Source organism: Melanerpes formicivorus, unplaced genomic scaffold (genome assembly GCF_026170545.1).
Source record: "Melanerpes formicivorus ecotype bairdi unplaced genomic scaffold, bMelFor1.0.p_v2 SCAF_26, whole genome shotgun sequence".
Classification (NCBI taxonomy): Eukaryota; Metazoa; Chordata; class Aves; order Piciformes; family Picidae; genus Melanerpes; species Melanerpes formicivorus.
In genome coordinates this window covers 547,865-562,261 of record NW_027142378.1, presented here as the reverse complement: position 1 = coordinate 562,261, position 14,397 = coordinate 547,865, and the positions used below count along the sequence as shown (strand labels likewise).

Genomic DNA, 14,397 nt, shown 5'->3' with positions numbered 1-14,397 from the left:
AGATGTTGAGTTGCTGGAAGGTGTCCAGAGAAGGGCAAGAAAGCTGGGGAGGGGTCTGGAGCACAGCCCTGTGAGGAGAGGCTGAGGGAGCTGGGGTTGCTTAGCCTGGAGAAGAGGAGGCTCAGGGGAGACCTTCTTGCTGTCTCCAACTCCCTGAAGGGAGGTTGTAGCAGGGTGGGGGTTGGTCTCTTCCCCCAGGCAGCCAGCACCAGAACAAGAGGACACAGTCTCAAGCTGTGCCAGGGGAGATTTAGGCTGGATGTTAGTTCTTCTCAGAGAGAGATTGCCCATTGGAATGTGCTGCCCAGGGAGGTGGTGGAGTCACCCTCACTGGAGGTGTTTAGGAAGAGCCTGGATAAGGCACTTGGTGCCATGGTTTAGTTGATTAGATGGTGTTGAGTGATAGATTGGACTCAATGATCTTGAAGGTCTCTTCCAACCTGGTTAATTCTGTTCTGTTCAACAGGAGGTAACACTGTCAAAGCTAAGGCAGCTATTGAAGTAAAAATGGGTTACACATTTCCTTTTATTTTTGTTTTGCTACAGTGGGAGAATGGAATTCAATAGATAAAGCATTTAGAGTATTTCCATGCAGCACCATGGGCCAAGGGAATTTAGTAGATAAAGCACTGAGATTATTTTCATACAGCACCACCAAACATGTAGCAGAAAGGCAGTGACACAGACTGGCCTTGCTGGCTTCTCAGCACCAACCCTGACATTTCCACAGGCCATGAAACAATTCTCCTCAGCAGTCTCTGGTGGTTGACCCAGGTGTCAGTGTAAGGCTCAGGCTGGTTTTGTGGGGGTGCTTTTGCTTTTTTAACTACATCAACCTCTCCCCCACTGTCTTCTCCCACACCCCCCCCTTCAGAGTAACACACACCAGCCCCAAGAACAGCAGGGAGAAGGCAGAGTGGCCTCCCATGCTTTCAGGAAGGCAAACCCAAGGCAATAGCTAACCTACCTTTGAAAACAAAATGATTCAAGCTATGCTCTTAGCACTGCAGCTTTCTTTTTTCAGAACCCATAGAGGAGGGCACAGCAGGTACCATCAGCCTTGCCTGACAGTGCAGCTAGCAACCTAATTATTGTAGGTACAGCTTTCATTTTTATGTCTTCTACAGCACCAATATCATCTGTGTAAGGTATTTTGATTTGTGGCTAATTCAAGCAGGCCAAGGAGAGCATTCCCCTGGCAGAAGGAACAGCAGTTGTGAAGCACTTCCTTGCCACCCTGGCCTAGATGTTTGCCTAGTACTTTACAAACTCTGAAGAGCCCAAACTGCACTAATTTCAGCTCAGCACTTGTCAGATGCACTCAGAATGATAACTAGTGTTTTCCTGAGGCATTTGCTTCTGGAAGTCATGGAATCAATAAGGTTGGAAGAGACCTCAAAGATCACAAAGTCCAACCTCTCACCCAAGACCACATGACTAACTAAACCATAGCACCAAGTGCCACATCCAATACCCCCTCTTGAACACCTCCAGGGATGGGGACTCCATCACCTCCCTGGGCAGCACATCCCAATGGCAAACAACTCTCTCTGGGAAGAACTTTCTCCTCACTTTGAGCCTAAACTTGCCCTGGCACAGCTTGAGACTGTGTCCTCTTCTTCTGGTGCTGCTTGCCTGGGAGAAGAGACCAACCCCCACCTGGCTACAACCTCCCTTTGGGTAGTTGTAGAGAGCAAGAAGGTCTCCCCTGAGCCTCCTCTTCTGCAGGCTAAGCAACCCCAGCTCCCTCAGCCTCTCCTCACAGGGCTGTGCTCCAGACCCCTCCCCAGCTTTCTTGCCCTTCTCTGGACACCTTCCAGCAACTCAACATCTTTCCAGAACTGGACACAGGACTCAAGGTGTGGCCTAACCAGTGTAGAGAACAGAGCAGAACAATCTCCCTCAAGTCCAACCCATCAACCCAACACCATCTAATCAACTAAACCATGGCACCAAGTGCCTCAGCCAGGCTCTGCCTTAACATCCCTAGTGATGGGGACTCCACCACCTCCCTGGGCAGCACATTCCAATGGCCAATCTCTCTTTCTGGGAAGAATTTCTCCCTAACATCCAGCCTAAACCTCCCCTGGCACAGCTTGAGACTGTGTCTTCTTGTTCTGGTGCTGCTTGCCTGGGAGAAGAGACCAACCCTCTCTTGGCTACAACCTCCCTTCAAGGAGTTGTAGACAGCAAGATGGTCTCCCCTGAGCCTCCTCTTCTGCAGGCTAAGCAACCCCAGCTCCCTCAGCCTCTCCTCACAGGGCTTGTGCTCAGTGCCTTCCTTCTCCATTTGGAAGTGTCCAGCTTTCATGCTCACACCCAGGCACAAATGACATCTGGGTTCAAGATTAGGATTTTGTCCTGAAAGCAAATTTTTCAATAATTAAACCCTGTTTAATTGGGAGCTGAACTGTTGCTGGGTTTTGCCAGCACCACCACCTCTGCACACACTCACTTCACTTGCCTGCTGGAGTGAAATATGTAAATTAATTCATCTCTTGTGCTTCTCTGCATTCTAACATCCAGCTGAAGTTGACAGCTACCAAGGTGCTCATTAGATTTCCCCCCCAAGCAGATTATTAATTCCATCTCCCTTCCATCAGTGCACAGTGTCTGTCAGGCTTTAATTATATGTAGATTGAAGTAGCCACTTAGAAATCCCTTTTGTCAGCAAACTGTCACCCTTCTGTTGAAGGATTCTGCTTCCCACCCCTGTGGAGGCTCTCCACAGCTGCCTGACCACTGACTCACCCCTCACCGACAGCTTTCCCAGCTCTTCACTTCGCCCTCAGTTTTTTTCTGTACCTACTTTCAGGCCACCAAGCCATCTCAACCCTCAGTAAATCCTGTGCTGGAACTTCTGTCTGCACAGCAAGCTGGAAAACAAAATCATTTCCTGTCTGTCACATCCAGCTTCTAACAACCTTCATCTCTTCAGCACTGCTGCCTGCTCTTTGGCTGCAGGCAGACCCTCTGGATCTTCTTTGGCAGTATTTATCAACTGAAGCTTCTCCAGTTTGCTGCCCTGCTCCCTGGTTCACAGACTAAATGCTGATCCCAGAACCAGAAAGTGAGCTGGAACTTGTTCTCAGTTCAGCCACACATTGCTGCTTTAATCAGTGAGCCTCAATGGAGCATTACTGGGGGGGAGAAGGTCCCAGGCAACAGTGATGTCCCAGAGGGAATAGAACAGAACCGAACCAGACCAGGTTGGAAGAGACCTTCAAGATCATGAAGTCCAACCTATCATCCAACACCACTGAGCCTGCAGTGTGCCCAGGCAGCCAGGAGGGCCAATGGCATCCTGGCCTGCATCAGGAACAGTGTGGCCAGCAGGAGCAGGGAAGTCATTGTGCCCTGTGCTCAGCACTGGTTAGGCCACACCTTGAGTCCTGTGTCCAGTTCTGGGCCCCTCAGGTTAGGAAGGAGGTTGAGTTGCTGGAAGATGTCCAAAGAAGGGCAACAAAGTTGGTGAGGGGTTTGGAACACAGCCCTGTGAGGAGAGGCTGAGGGAGCTAGGGTTGCTTAGCCTAGAGAAGAGGAGGCTCAGGGGAGACCTTCTTGCTCTCTCCAACTCCCTGAAGGGAGGTTGTAGCCAGACGAGTGTTGGTCTCTTCTCCCAGGCAGCCAGCACCAGAACAAGAGGACACAGTCTCAGGCTGCACCAGGGGAGGTTTAGGTTGGATGTTAGGAAGAAGTTCTATACAGAGAGAGTGATTGCCCATTGGAATGGGCTGCCTGGACAGGTGGTGGAGTCAACCTCACTGGAGGTGTTCAGGAGGAGACTTGATAGGGTGCTTGGTGCCATGGGTTAGTTGTTCGGGTGGGTTGGATGTGATGCTCTTGAAGGTCTCTTCCAACCTGGTTTATTCTATTCTATACCATCTAATCAACTAAACCATGGCACCAAGCACCCCATCAAGTCTCTTCCTAAACACCTCCAGTGATGGGGACTGCACCACCTCCCTGGGCAGCACATTCCAATGGGCAATCACTCACTCTATGAAGAACTACTTCCTAACATCCAGTCTAAACCTCCCCTGGTGCAGCTTGAGACTGTGTCCTCTTGTTCTGGTGCTGGTTGCCTGGGAGAAGAGACCAGTGCTAGGATCTGAACATTTTTCTTGCCTCTTGCCTTCAGTCATGAGAAAAAACTATGAAAAATAACATCTCTGCAGATCTGGTAGGAGCTACCTGCTGTGCTGGGTTTGTGTCTGCAGGGCTGCTGGTAACAGAGGTGCACTTCTGGGTTCCATGCAGCAGCTTCTGTTCTCTAAGCATTCTCTAAGGCAGTGACCTTCCCCAGTTCCTGGGGATGAGCAATCAGGCCCAGAGCCTAATAAGATTTTTAAATCCTTTTCCAGGAAGATGGAATTTAGTGATTTTTTTTTTCCTAAGAAACAAATAATTAACATCTTTTAAATACTTGTTTGTAGGGACCAGGCCTGGGGATCACAGCTGGCACTGCCCAGGGCTGTGCTCCCACTCACACACCAGGGTACAGACATTTCGAATCACAGAATCAGTCAGGGTTGGAAGGGACCACAAGGATCAGCTAGTTCCAACCCCCCTGCCATGGGCAGGGACACCCCACACTAGATCAGCCTGGCCAGAGCCTCATCCAGCCTGGGCTTAAACACCTCCAGGGATGGGGCCTCAACCACCTCCCTGGACAACCCATTCCAGGGCTTCACCACTCTAATCGTGTGAAGAACTTCCTCCTCACCTCCAGCCTGAATCTCCCCACCTCCAGCTTCATTCCATTCCCCCTAGTCCTATCACTACCTGAGATCCTGAGCAGTCCCTCCCCAGCCTTCTTGTAGCCCCCTTCAGATACTGGAAGGCCACAATGAGGTCACCTCAGAGCCTTCTCTTCTCCAGACTGAACAGCCCCAACTCCTTCAGTCTGTCCTCATAAGAGAGGTGCTCCAGCCCTCTGCTCATCCTTGTGGCCCTTCTCTGGACACCTTCCAGCACCTCCAGATCCCTCTTGGAATAGGGGCTCCAGACCTGGAGGCAGTACTCCAGGTGGGGTCTCCCCAGAGCTGAGTAGAGGGGGAGAATCACCTCCCTTGCCCTGCTGGCCACACTTCTGATGCAGCCCAGGATCTGATTGGCTTTCTGGGCTGCAAGTGCACATTGAGAGCTCCTGTTGAGCTTCTCATCCCCCATTTACATCCAAAGGAACAGAAATCCTGTCACAGAGTGTTGAGTGAGCTCATCAAACCCTCAGGTATTAACTCTGATGGAAAAAGTTACTACACAGCTGCAAATAAACTGAAGTAATCCTTAGATTTCCATGCTTGATCTTGAGCAACAAGCAGCACAGGAAAGCTCTTACAGCAGTTTGAGTGCTGCCAGCCTCTCACTTGCAACCACAAATGAAGGTGTTAGACCTCCAGAGCTCTCTTCTCTGGTGGTGTGGCACTGCTTGGAAGGCCTTCTGCTGCTGGGACAGCCCAGACCCACCTGTTGACACTGCTCAGTTACCTGTAGTTCACAACACTGGGGTTTTGAAGACATAAGAAAAATCAGATCTTGTCAAACTCTGAGATCAGAGTTTTCAGCCCTGGCTTACCCCAAGTTCCATTGTTCCACTCTCATCTCCAGTGAGTAACCCAGAGCTAATCACACAGCAAGGTGCCCATAGTTCATGCTGCTACAAACCAGCAGCTTCAGCCAGCCTAGCACCAGATACTGCCCTTACCCTCCACACTCAACTGCCAGCAACAGCTACACCAGTTCCTAAACATGGGGAGGAGTTAATGCTGCACTCTGACAGCTGAATCCATTTCTCTCCCACGCACCCACAAAGAAAAGCTGCAGTCATTCACCAGCCATGGCCCCTGGCTGAACTCATGGCACCTTTGCTTCCTGGGAGTTGCTCAAGACTACCAATTACTTAAACTAAACATCAGAGCTTGCAAACAGGAAAATACCAGCACTGGCACAAAAAATGATTTGTTTAACTAAACACAGAACAACCAATGCAGCTACCAAGAGCTGCTGAGTCCTAACTTCTCCTGACAGGTGACCCTTCACTCCAGGTAAGGCTGAGGATGATCACTACAGCAACAAACCTCTGCTGCAAACTGTCCCAGGAAGAGGCTGATACCAAGAGCAAAGGCAGTTGTGTGTATGGGGCTACAGCTGTGAGGGAAGCCACATTTCCCTCTGCAGGAGGCAGCTTCCACACCCTCCCACAGACCTGTCCCTGCAGGGCACAGCAGATGCTGAACTCCCTCTGAAATCAATCAACCCTCAGCTCACAGTCAACTCTTATCAGCACTGCCAGCACTTCTGAAAGGATTCCTGGGGTCCTCCAGAGGAAGCAGGTGAGTTTGCAGACCCAAAGGGCTGCTGCCCTGGGGTGTGAGCAGACAGAGTGAGCAGAGCAGTGGCAGCCAGAGGGGAGCAGACTCACCGCCAGGGCCTTGGACAGCTTGGCCCTGTAGCTGTTCAGGACGATGGCGTCGATGTCCTTTAGCGGCACGTAGGCAAAGCCCTCCTTGATGAACACCCTCCTGGCTCTGAACAGATCCACAGCATCTGCAAGCCCAACCTGAGAGGAGAAGAGCCACACGGTGCAACAGCAAAGCAAATCAGCAGCCACAGCTGCAGCAGTCACAGCTGCAGCCCCAGAGGCAAGATGGATCAGCAGAGCTTCACATCATTCTGTGGCTCCTAACAAGGCTCTCTGCAAAATACAGAGACTTTCTCAGCCCTCACAGCAAGTCAAGCAACCAGGCAAAGGAAGCTGCTACACAGTTTGTGTGCATGGCTGCTAGCCCAGCTGTGTGGCTCTGCAGTACTTGCTGATTTGATACCTGAAAATGAACTTCTGCTGGCTTTCTGTTTCAGACACCTTGCAACGTTTCAGTCAGGTAAGCTACATGCAAGAGGTCCTGAGAACACTTTGGGAACCCAACCATCTTGGCTCCAAAGCAGCAGGCTACATGAGATAATGCTCTGCTCTCCCCTTGCTCTTGTGTCAAGAGAAGTTCAGACTAATACCAACCAAACCCAGATGTTTGGGAACATCTCCACCCTGAACAGTCTGTCAGCCAGGCCAGGTTAAGTCCTTTGCTTGGGAAATGTTAAAACTTAAGATCATAGAACCACAAGGTGTTGAATGCGGAAGAGACCTTTGAGGTCACCAAGTCCAACCACTCACCCAGAGCCTGCAATCCCACTGCTGCTAAGCCTCTAAGCCACATCCCTCAGCACCACATCTACACCAGGGATGGCACAGGAGGACCCAAGACATTAACCACATCCTAAAATACCCTTCCTGCTCCCAGCCACTCCCCTCTATCCTTCTATGAAGAGCCCTCATTAGTTTTTGTCAATTCAGACACCCTGATGACCTGTTAGCAGCAGTCAGATCATTTCTAACCAAGAGGAGTGCAAAGCTGTGGCACCCAGCCATTTGTACTCACCTTGTAGAACGTTTGCTCTTTCACTTTAATCATGCTGAAGCCAGGGGTGGATGCACACAGCTCCTCTGCCAACTCATTTTTCAGGTCTTCACTAACCTAAAATTAAGAGTTTGTTTTAAAACTGCTGAAATACTTGAAAATAAGGCAGCTTTGGCTCCCACTAACTTGAGCTAAAAGAGTTGGGGCTGTTCAGTCTGGAGAAGAGAAGGCTCCCAGGTGACCTCATTGTGGCCTTCCAGTATCTGAAGGGGGCTACAAGAAGGCTGGGGAGGGACTGCTCAGGATCTCAGGTAGTGATAGGACTAGGGGCAATGGAATGAAGCTGGAGGTGGGGAGATTCAGGCTGGAGGTGAGGAGGAAGTTCTTCACACGATTAGAGTGGTGAAGCCCTGGAATGGGTTGTCCAGGGAGGTGGTTGAGGCCCCAGCCCTGGAGGTGTTTAAGCCCAGGCTGGATGAGGCTCTGAGCAACCTGATCTAGTGTGGGGTGTTCCTGCCCATGGCAGGGGGGTTGGAACTAGCTGATCCTTGTGGTCCCTTCCAACCCTGACTGATACTATGAATCTGCAGCTGCCCCATCCCTTCCCTGACAACAGACAACATGAGAGGTTCAGCTAGCGACCGTCACTAACACTTCATCCAGCAACGCACTACAGGTCAAGAGTATGCAATTGTAACATTCCCCTCTGAAGCAGCAGTGCAGAGTCTTAAATATCATCTAAGCTTTACCATGAGAACTACAGCAGAGTTTTTGGAAGCCAGTCCCCTCCGAGTCATCCTTGTAACAGCGCCTGCTCATCGCTGGGCTCACTGCGTGCATGCCAGCAAAGCACAGCCACTCGGGGCAGGGAGCAAGGTCCCAAAACAACTCTGACAGGTTCTTCACAAAAAGCAGTTTCAGCTCAGCTCTAGGTCCAGACTTTTAAAACCCAAAGGGGAAATTCACCATCTAGTGATTCATCATGCTTTGGTTTGTTTTTGGCCAGCAGGAGCAGGGAAGTCACTGTGCCCTGTACTCAGCACTGGTTAGGCCACACCTTGAGTCCTGTGTCCAGTTCTGGGCCCCTCAGTTTAAGAAGGACATTGAGGCACTTGAACGTGTCCAGAGAAGGGCAACAAGGCTGGGGAGAGGCCTTGAGCACAGCCCTGTGAGGAGAGGCTGAGGGAGCTGGGGTTGCTTAGCCTGCAGAAGAGGAGGCTCAGGGGAGACCTCATTGCTGTCTCCAACTCCCTGAAGGGAGGTTGTAGCCAGGTGGGGGTTGGTCTCTTCTCCCAGGCAACCAGCATCAGAACAAGAGGACACAGTCTCAAGCTGTGACAGGGCACGTTTAGGCTCAAGGTGAGGAGAAAGTTCTTCACTGACAGAGTTCTTGGCCATTGGAATGTGCTGCCCAGGGAGGTAGTGGAGTCACCATCCCTGGAGGTGTTCAAGAGGAGATTGGATGAGGCACTTGGTGCCATGGTCTAGTCATGAGGTCTGTGGGGACAGGTTGGTCTCTTCCAACCTTGGTGATACTGTCATACTGTTTTCAGCAGACAGAACAAGGCTATTCTTACCATTCTCTGAATCACACAGAATCACCAAGGTTGGAAGAGACCTCAAAGACCATGGAATCCAACCTGTCACCACAGACCTCATGACTAGACCATGGCACCAAGTGCCTCATCCAATCTCCTCTTGAACACCTCCAGGGATGCTGGAGCTGTTCCAGTTGTTAGCCGTAGCTGTGCCTGCAGCCAGCACTGCTGAAGAGAGCTCTCTCTTTGGGACTGGCTCAGTGGAAGAACTTCAGCAACTAAAACTGGTGGCTGACATGCATTGTATGGTGCAGGATGGAAGGGTCTGGAGGTGGCTTGTGCAGTGCTGAGCTGAGTTTGTCCAGCTGAGCAGTAACAAGGGGGCTCCCCTGGGTCCTTGAGAGCCTTGGAAATGCCACTCTGGTTCAGCTGGCCTTCCAGCAGGTGATGTGGAGCTGTAGCTCCATTGCTTATTCCCAGTCCTGCCACAGTTTCAGCATTGAGGCTGGTGAGAATGAATTAGTGTTTGTGGGTTGCTGGGAGCAGCCAGGAGGAGGGCTTGGTTCCATGCTGAACAGGCCTTCAGCATGTCAGAGTGATGGGGAAGCCATGGTTTCCTTGTGCCTGGTGAGGCAACAGAGCAGCAGTTCACTGAAAACCTACTTCCCTCCTTCTGTTTGCCCTGTGCCTTCCAGTGGGAATTGAACTTACTGCTGCCTACAACTACCTGAAGGGAGGTTGTAGCCAGGTGGGGTTGGTCTCTTCTCCCAGGCAACCAGCACCAGAACAAGAGGACACAGTCTGAAGCTGTGCCAGGGGAGGTTTAGGCTGGAGGTTAGGAAGAAGTTCTTCCCAGAAAGAGAGATTGGCCTTTGGAATGTGCTGCCCAGGGAGGTGGTGGAGTCCCCATCACTGGAGGTGTTTAGGAAGAGCCTGGCTGAGGCACTTGGTGCCATGGTTCAGGTCTGGAAACACATAAATCAAAGCTGCAGAGCCCTAATTTAGCAGCTTCAAGGTTTAGAGAGGAAAAAATTCCAGCTTGAAAAATCCAAGGCATTATAAGACTTCCTTTTATAAAGACTTAGATACTGCACACAGGTACTTCTGTGCATAGGAAATGCTCCTTGGCTACTTAACAGCCTGTGAAATACAGAGGAGTCACACTTACAACCAGCAGGCTGCCATGATTTTACTAGTCAGAATAAATCATTCTGGAGGTTTTATTCAGCAGAAAGCAATTAACAGCAACTGCAACTCAATTGTTCTGCTTTTAATCATGATTAAGGCCAAGTATCAAGCCTGGAGACAAAAACAAGTACCCAAGTAAAAAATGTTTTACAGTGAAGCAATAAATAATTCCCCCCTGCTACTACAACAGCTCACACGTGCTGATAAGCCAGCAGTGGCACCGAGGAACTTAGCTACATGCAAGGACAGCCCTAAGTGCTTGCACAATACCTTCCTGATGAAGCAGGATGGGAGCAGCCCCTGCCTGGAGGGGTTCAGTATTAAAGCACACAGAACACCTGCTCAAAACACAGACACCAAGCAGGCTGCCCAGGGGCTGTGGAGTCTCCCTCCCTGGAGATATTCCAAACCTGCCTGGATGTGTTCCTGTGTGCCCTGGCTCAGTGCTGCACGGCCTTGTGCAGCAGATGGATGAAGTCCTGGCTGCCAGTGCAGGGTGATTTGTCATGTTCCAGACCCTGGGGAAGGAAGTTATATTTTTAACTGTGTTTGGGTGCAGTCTCCCAGCTTCAGTTAGGGGCTAGGGGTAGCTTTGTTTCTTCTTCCTCTCTCCATTAGCTAGAAGGACGAAGGTAAGGTGAATTGGGTGAAAAGGCAAGCAGCAAAGCAGGGCTGCTGAGCCTTGGCCTAACCTCTAAGGTACTAAAGCTGTAAGAAGCAGCTTGGTAGCTTTGCAAGTATTGCTTATTTGTATCACAGAGTGTTGGGGGCTGGAAGGGACCCTGAAAGATCACCCAGTCCAACTCCCTGCCAGAACAGGGTCCAGTTCTGGAGCCCCTATTCCAAGAAGGATCTGGAGGTGCTGGAAGGTGTCCAGAGCAGGGCCAGGAGGATGAGCAGAGGGCTGGAGCACCTCTCCTGTGAGGACAGACTGAAGGAGTTGGGGCTGTTCAGTCTGCAGAAGAGAAGGCTCCCAGGTGACCTCATTGTGGCCTTCCAGTATCTGAAGGGAGCTACAGGAAGGATGGGGAGGGACTGCTCAGGATCTCAGGTAGTGATAGGACTAGGGGAAATGGGATGAAGCTGGAGGTGGGGAGATTCAGGCTGGAGGGGAGGAGGAAGTTCTTCCCCATGAGAGTGGTGAAGCCCTGGAATGGGTTGTCCAGGGAGGTGGTTGAGGCCCCATCCCTGGAGGTGTTTAAGCCCAGGCTGATCTAGTGTGGGGTGTCCCTGCCCATGGCAGGGGGGTTGGAACTAGATGATCCTTGTGGTCCCTTCCAACCCTGACTGATACTATGGTACTATGATGCCTTGCACACACAGCATCATCAGACATCTATCCCAGTTCCTCTTGGTTCATGGAAGCTGGAAAAGCTCTGGGGTTTGTAACTTACGAAAAGAAGTGCACATGTAATGATTTCATCCCTGAAACAGCACCCACAGGAACACATCCTGGTAATCACTACTGAATTAGACAATTAAATGCAGCTTTTAGCATTCCAATCAAGACTGGAGAGAGAGAGACTGCTTCACTCCTGACAGCACTCAGTGATGCCTGCCAGATGAAACGTTGTGGTGCTCAGAGAAGTTTTCTAACAAGCCAAAAAAGAAATCCAAACACAGACTTCTTCCCAGGCTGTCATCTGGAGCTCCTCTGAGCCTCCACACAGAGCTGACTCCACTCACCCCACGTTAAAACATTCACTGGTTTGGCCTCATGGGTTTGTTGCCAGCTTGATAAACACAAACTGCTCAGCACCCAGCCTTTGCTCGGCACAAGCAAGGAAGAGTGCCACCAGGAAAATGATCACCCCATGGCAGTCACATACCACAGACTGGAACAACCCAACACCTCATCAGGAGTCTTTGGGACCTGATGAGCATCAGGACATGAAAAGAGGAGGCATGAGAGGAAAGAGAGGAGGCAAGGATTTGGGGCAATCTGCACTGTTTCTAGTTTTCTGGCTTCCCACATGCAGTTTACTCATTGATTTTGAATCACAGAGTTGTCCTGGAAACACAAAGATAATAAATGTAAATCAAGATATGAATAATTTAATAGATAAGGCTTGGATCAACAAACACCAGCAGCAAGGCAGCTCCAAAGCCTCAAGAGCAGATTTGATCTCTCTACTCTGCTCTAATGAGACCACAGAGATGCAAGCACACCTGACAGCACTTAGTGTGGCTGCTCCTAAGCCTGCTAGTAAGGCACCAACCTGAGTGCACAAGTCTGTTCCTTTGCCAAGGCTCAGCTCCAGGTATTTGCCTCACCTGTCACTGGTGTCCTTAGAAAGTGAACCTTTTACACCTGGCTTCTAGTCACTGGCAGCTGGCACTCCAGTGACACAACAGCCTTCTCTCCCTGGCACAGCCAAAGCAGTCACCTCCTAGTTTGTTCTGTATCAAAGTATAGTATCAGGCAGGGTTGGAAGGGACCACAAGGATCATCCAGTTCCAACCCCCCTGCCATGGGCAGGGACACCCCACACTACATCAGGCTGGCCAGAGTCTCATCCAGCCTGGGCTTAAACACCTCCAGGGACGGGACCCCAACCACCTCCCTGGACAACCCATTCCAGGGCTTCACCACTCTCATGGGGAAGAACCTCCTCCTCACATCTCCTGTGAGATGTGGAAATGAAGATGACTAAGCTAGAAAGAGAATACAAGAGAGAACACAAAAGGGCTAACCCAGACCCCTTAAAGAACAGAGTGTTCAGCAAGTTAAGGCATGCCAGCTTCATCAGGAAAGAGCATCATCCCAAGCTGTCCTACCAACTACAAAACATGAAGAGCCTTAAAGAAAATATTCCAAAGGATCTTCTTCCCCTGGAGAGGGACCTTGCCAGGTTGGACAGATGGGCAGAGGCCAAGGGCAGGAGATCAAACACATCTAAGTCCTGGGTTCTACACGTTGGCCACAACAACCCCATGCAGTGCCACAGGCTGGGGTCAGAGTGGCTGAGAGCAGCCAGGCAGAGAGGGACCTGGGGGTACTGGTTGAGAGTAGGCTGAACATGAGCCTGCAGTGTGCCCAGGTGGCCAAGAAGGCCAATGGCATCCTGGGCTGCATCAGGAAGAGTGTGGCCAGCAGGAGCAGGGAGGTCATTGTGCCCTGTGCTCAGCACTGGTTAGGCCACACCTTGAGTCCTGTGTCCAGTTCTGGGCCCCTCAGGTTAGGAAAGATGTTGAGTTGCTGGAAGGTGTCCAGAGAAGGGCAAGAAAGCTGGGGAGGGGTCTGGAGCACAGCCCTGGGAGGAGAGGCTGAGGGAGCTGGGGTTGCTTAGCCTGGAGAAGAGGAGGCTCAGGGGAGACCTTCTTGCTGTCTGCAACTCCCTGAAGGGAGGTTGTAGCCAGGTGGGGGTTGGTCTCTTCTCCCAGGCAACCAGCACCAGAACAAGAGGACACAGTCTGAAGCTGTGCCAGGGGAGGTTTAGGATGGATCTTAAGAAGTTGTTCTTCCCAGCAAGAGAGATTGGCCATTGGAATGTGCTGCCCAGGGAGGTGGTGGAGTCCCCATCCCTGGAGGTGTTTAGGAAGAGACTGGATGGGGTGCTTGGTGCCATGGTTTAGTCAATTAGATGGTGCTGGGTGATAGGTTGGACTTGATGATCTTAAAGGTCTTTTCCAACCTGGTTAATTCCATTCTTCTCTGTAACTACAGTCAGCTACAAGGGGTAGCCACAAACCACAGCACCAGGGGGTTGGGGGGTTACTTGACCTGGAACAAAACCAAATCCTTTAAAAGAAAGAATCCACTCTGTGGCAAAGCCACCACTTGGTTTCACTTAAACCTGTCTTCTGGAACTGGAATGATTAAACTGAGAAGCCTACAGCACCCTTTAGAATTAATTAGGTATTTCAGGATGAGAGCAAGCTGTTGGCTTTTCAGTGTTAATGGCCCAGGTTTGCTTGTCTTATTTAAACTCCAGCATGTAAAAAACCCCAAAACAGAGCACCAAAAACACCTCCACAGCTGCCCCCATGCCCTGCCACATTCCATTCTGGTTCTTTGATAACTTCAGGCTTGGAGCTGCATGGCAGAAGACATTTTTAGCTGCTTTGGCAAGAAGGCACTCTTCCCACTAGACATGCCTCACTTTTGCCCTCTGCAGCCACCTGTAAGGCAGCCATTGCTGCTTCTCCTGGAGAGGTACAAATGTGAGACCCAGGCATCAGGAAAGTAGAATAAAATGGAGAACCACTCCCTTCACAAAGCATCTGCACATAGTTACTGCTTCAGCTTGGCA

The 14,397-nt window shown here is 50.7% G+C and overlaps 1 protein-coding gene across 2 annotated transcripts in view; it reads right to left on the bottom strand.

Annotated features, from left to right (window-relative positions):
- Positions 1-14,397, bottom strand: part of PRIM2 (DNA primase subunit 2) — a 51,211-nt gene that overhangs the window by 28,033 nt on the left and 8,781 nt on the right. For both annotated transcript variants that reach the window (XM_068153733.1, XM_068153732.1), the window contains exons 5-6: positions 7,440-7,535; positions 6,425-6,562 (exon numbers count right to left, since the gene is read on the bottom strand). In XM_068153733.1, coding sequence (XP_068009834.1) covers positions 6,425-6,562; positions 7,440-7,535 — 234 coding nt within the window. The remainder of the gene's footprint in view (positions 1-6,424; positions 6,563-7,439; positions 7,536-14,397) is intronic.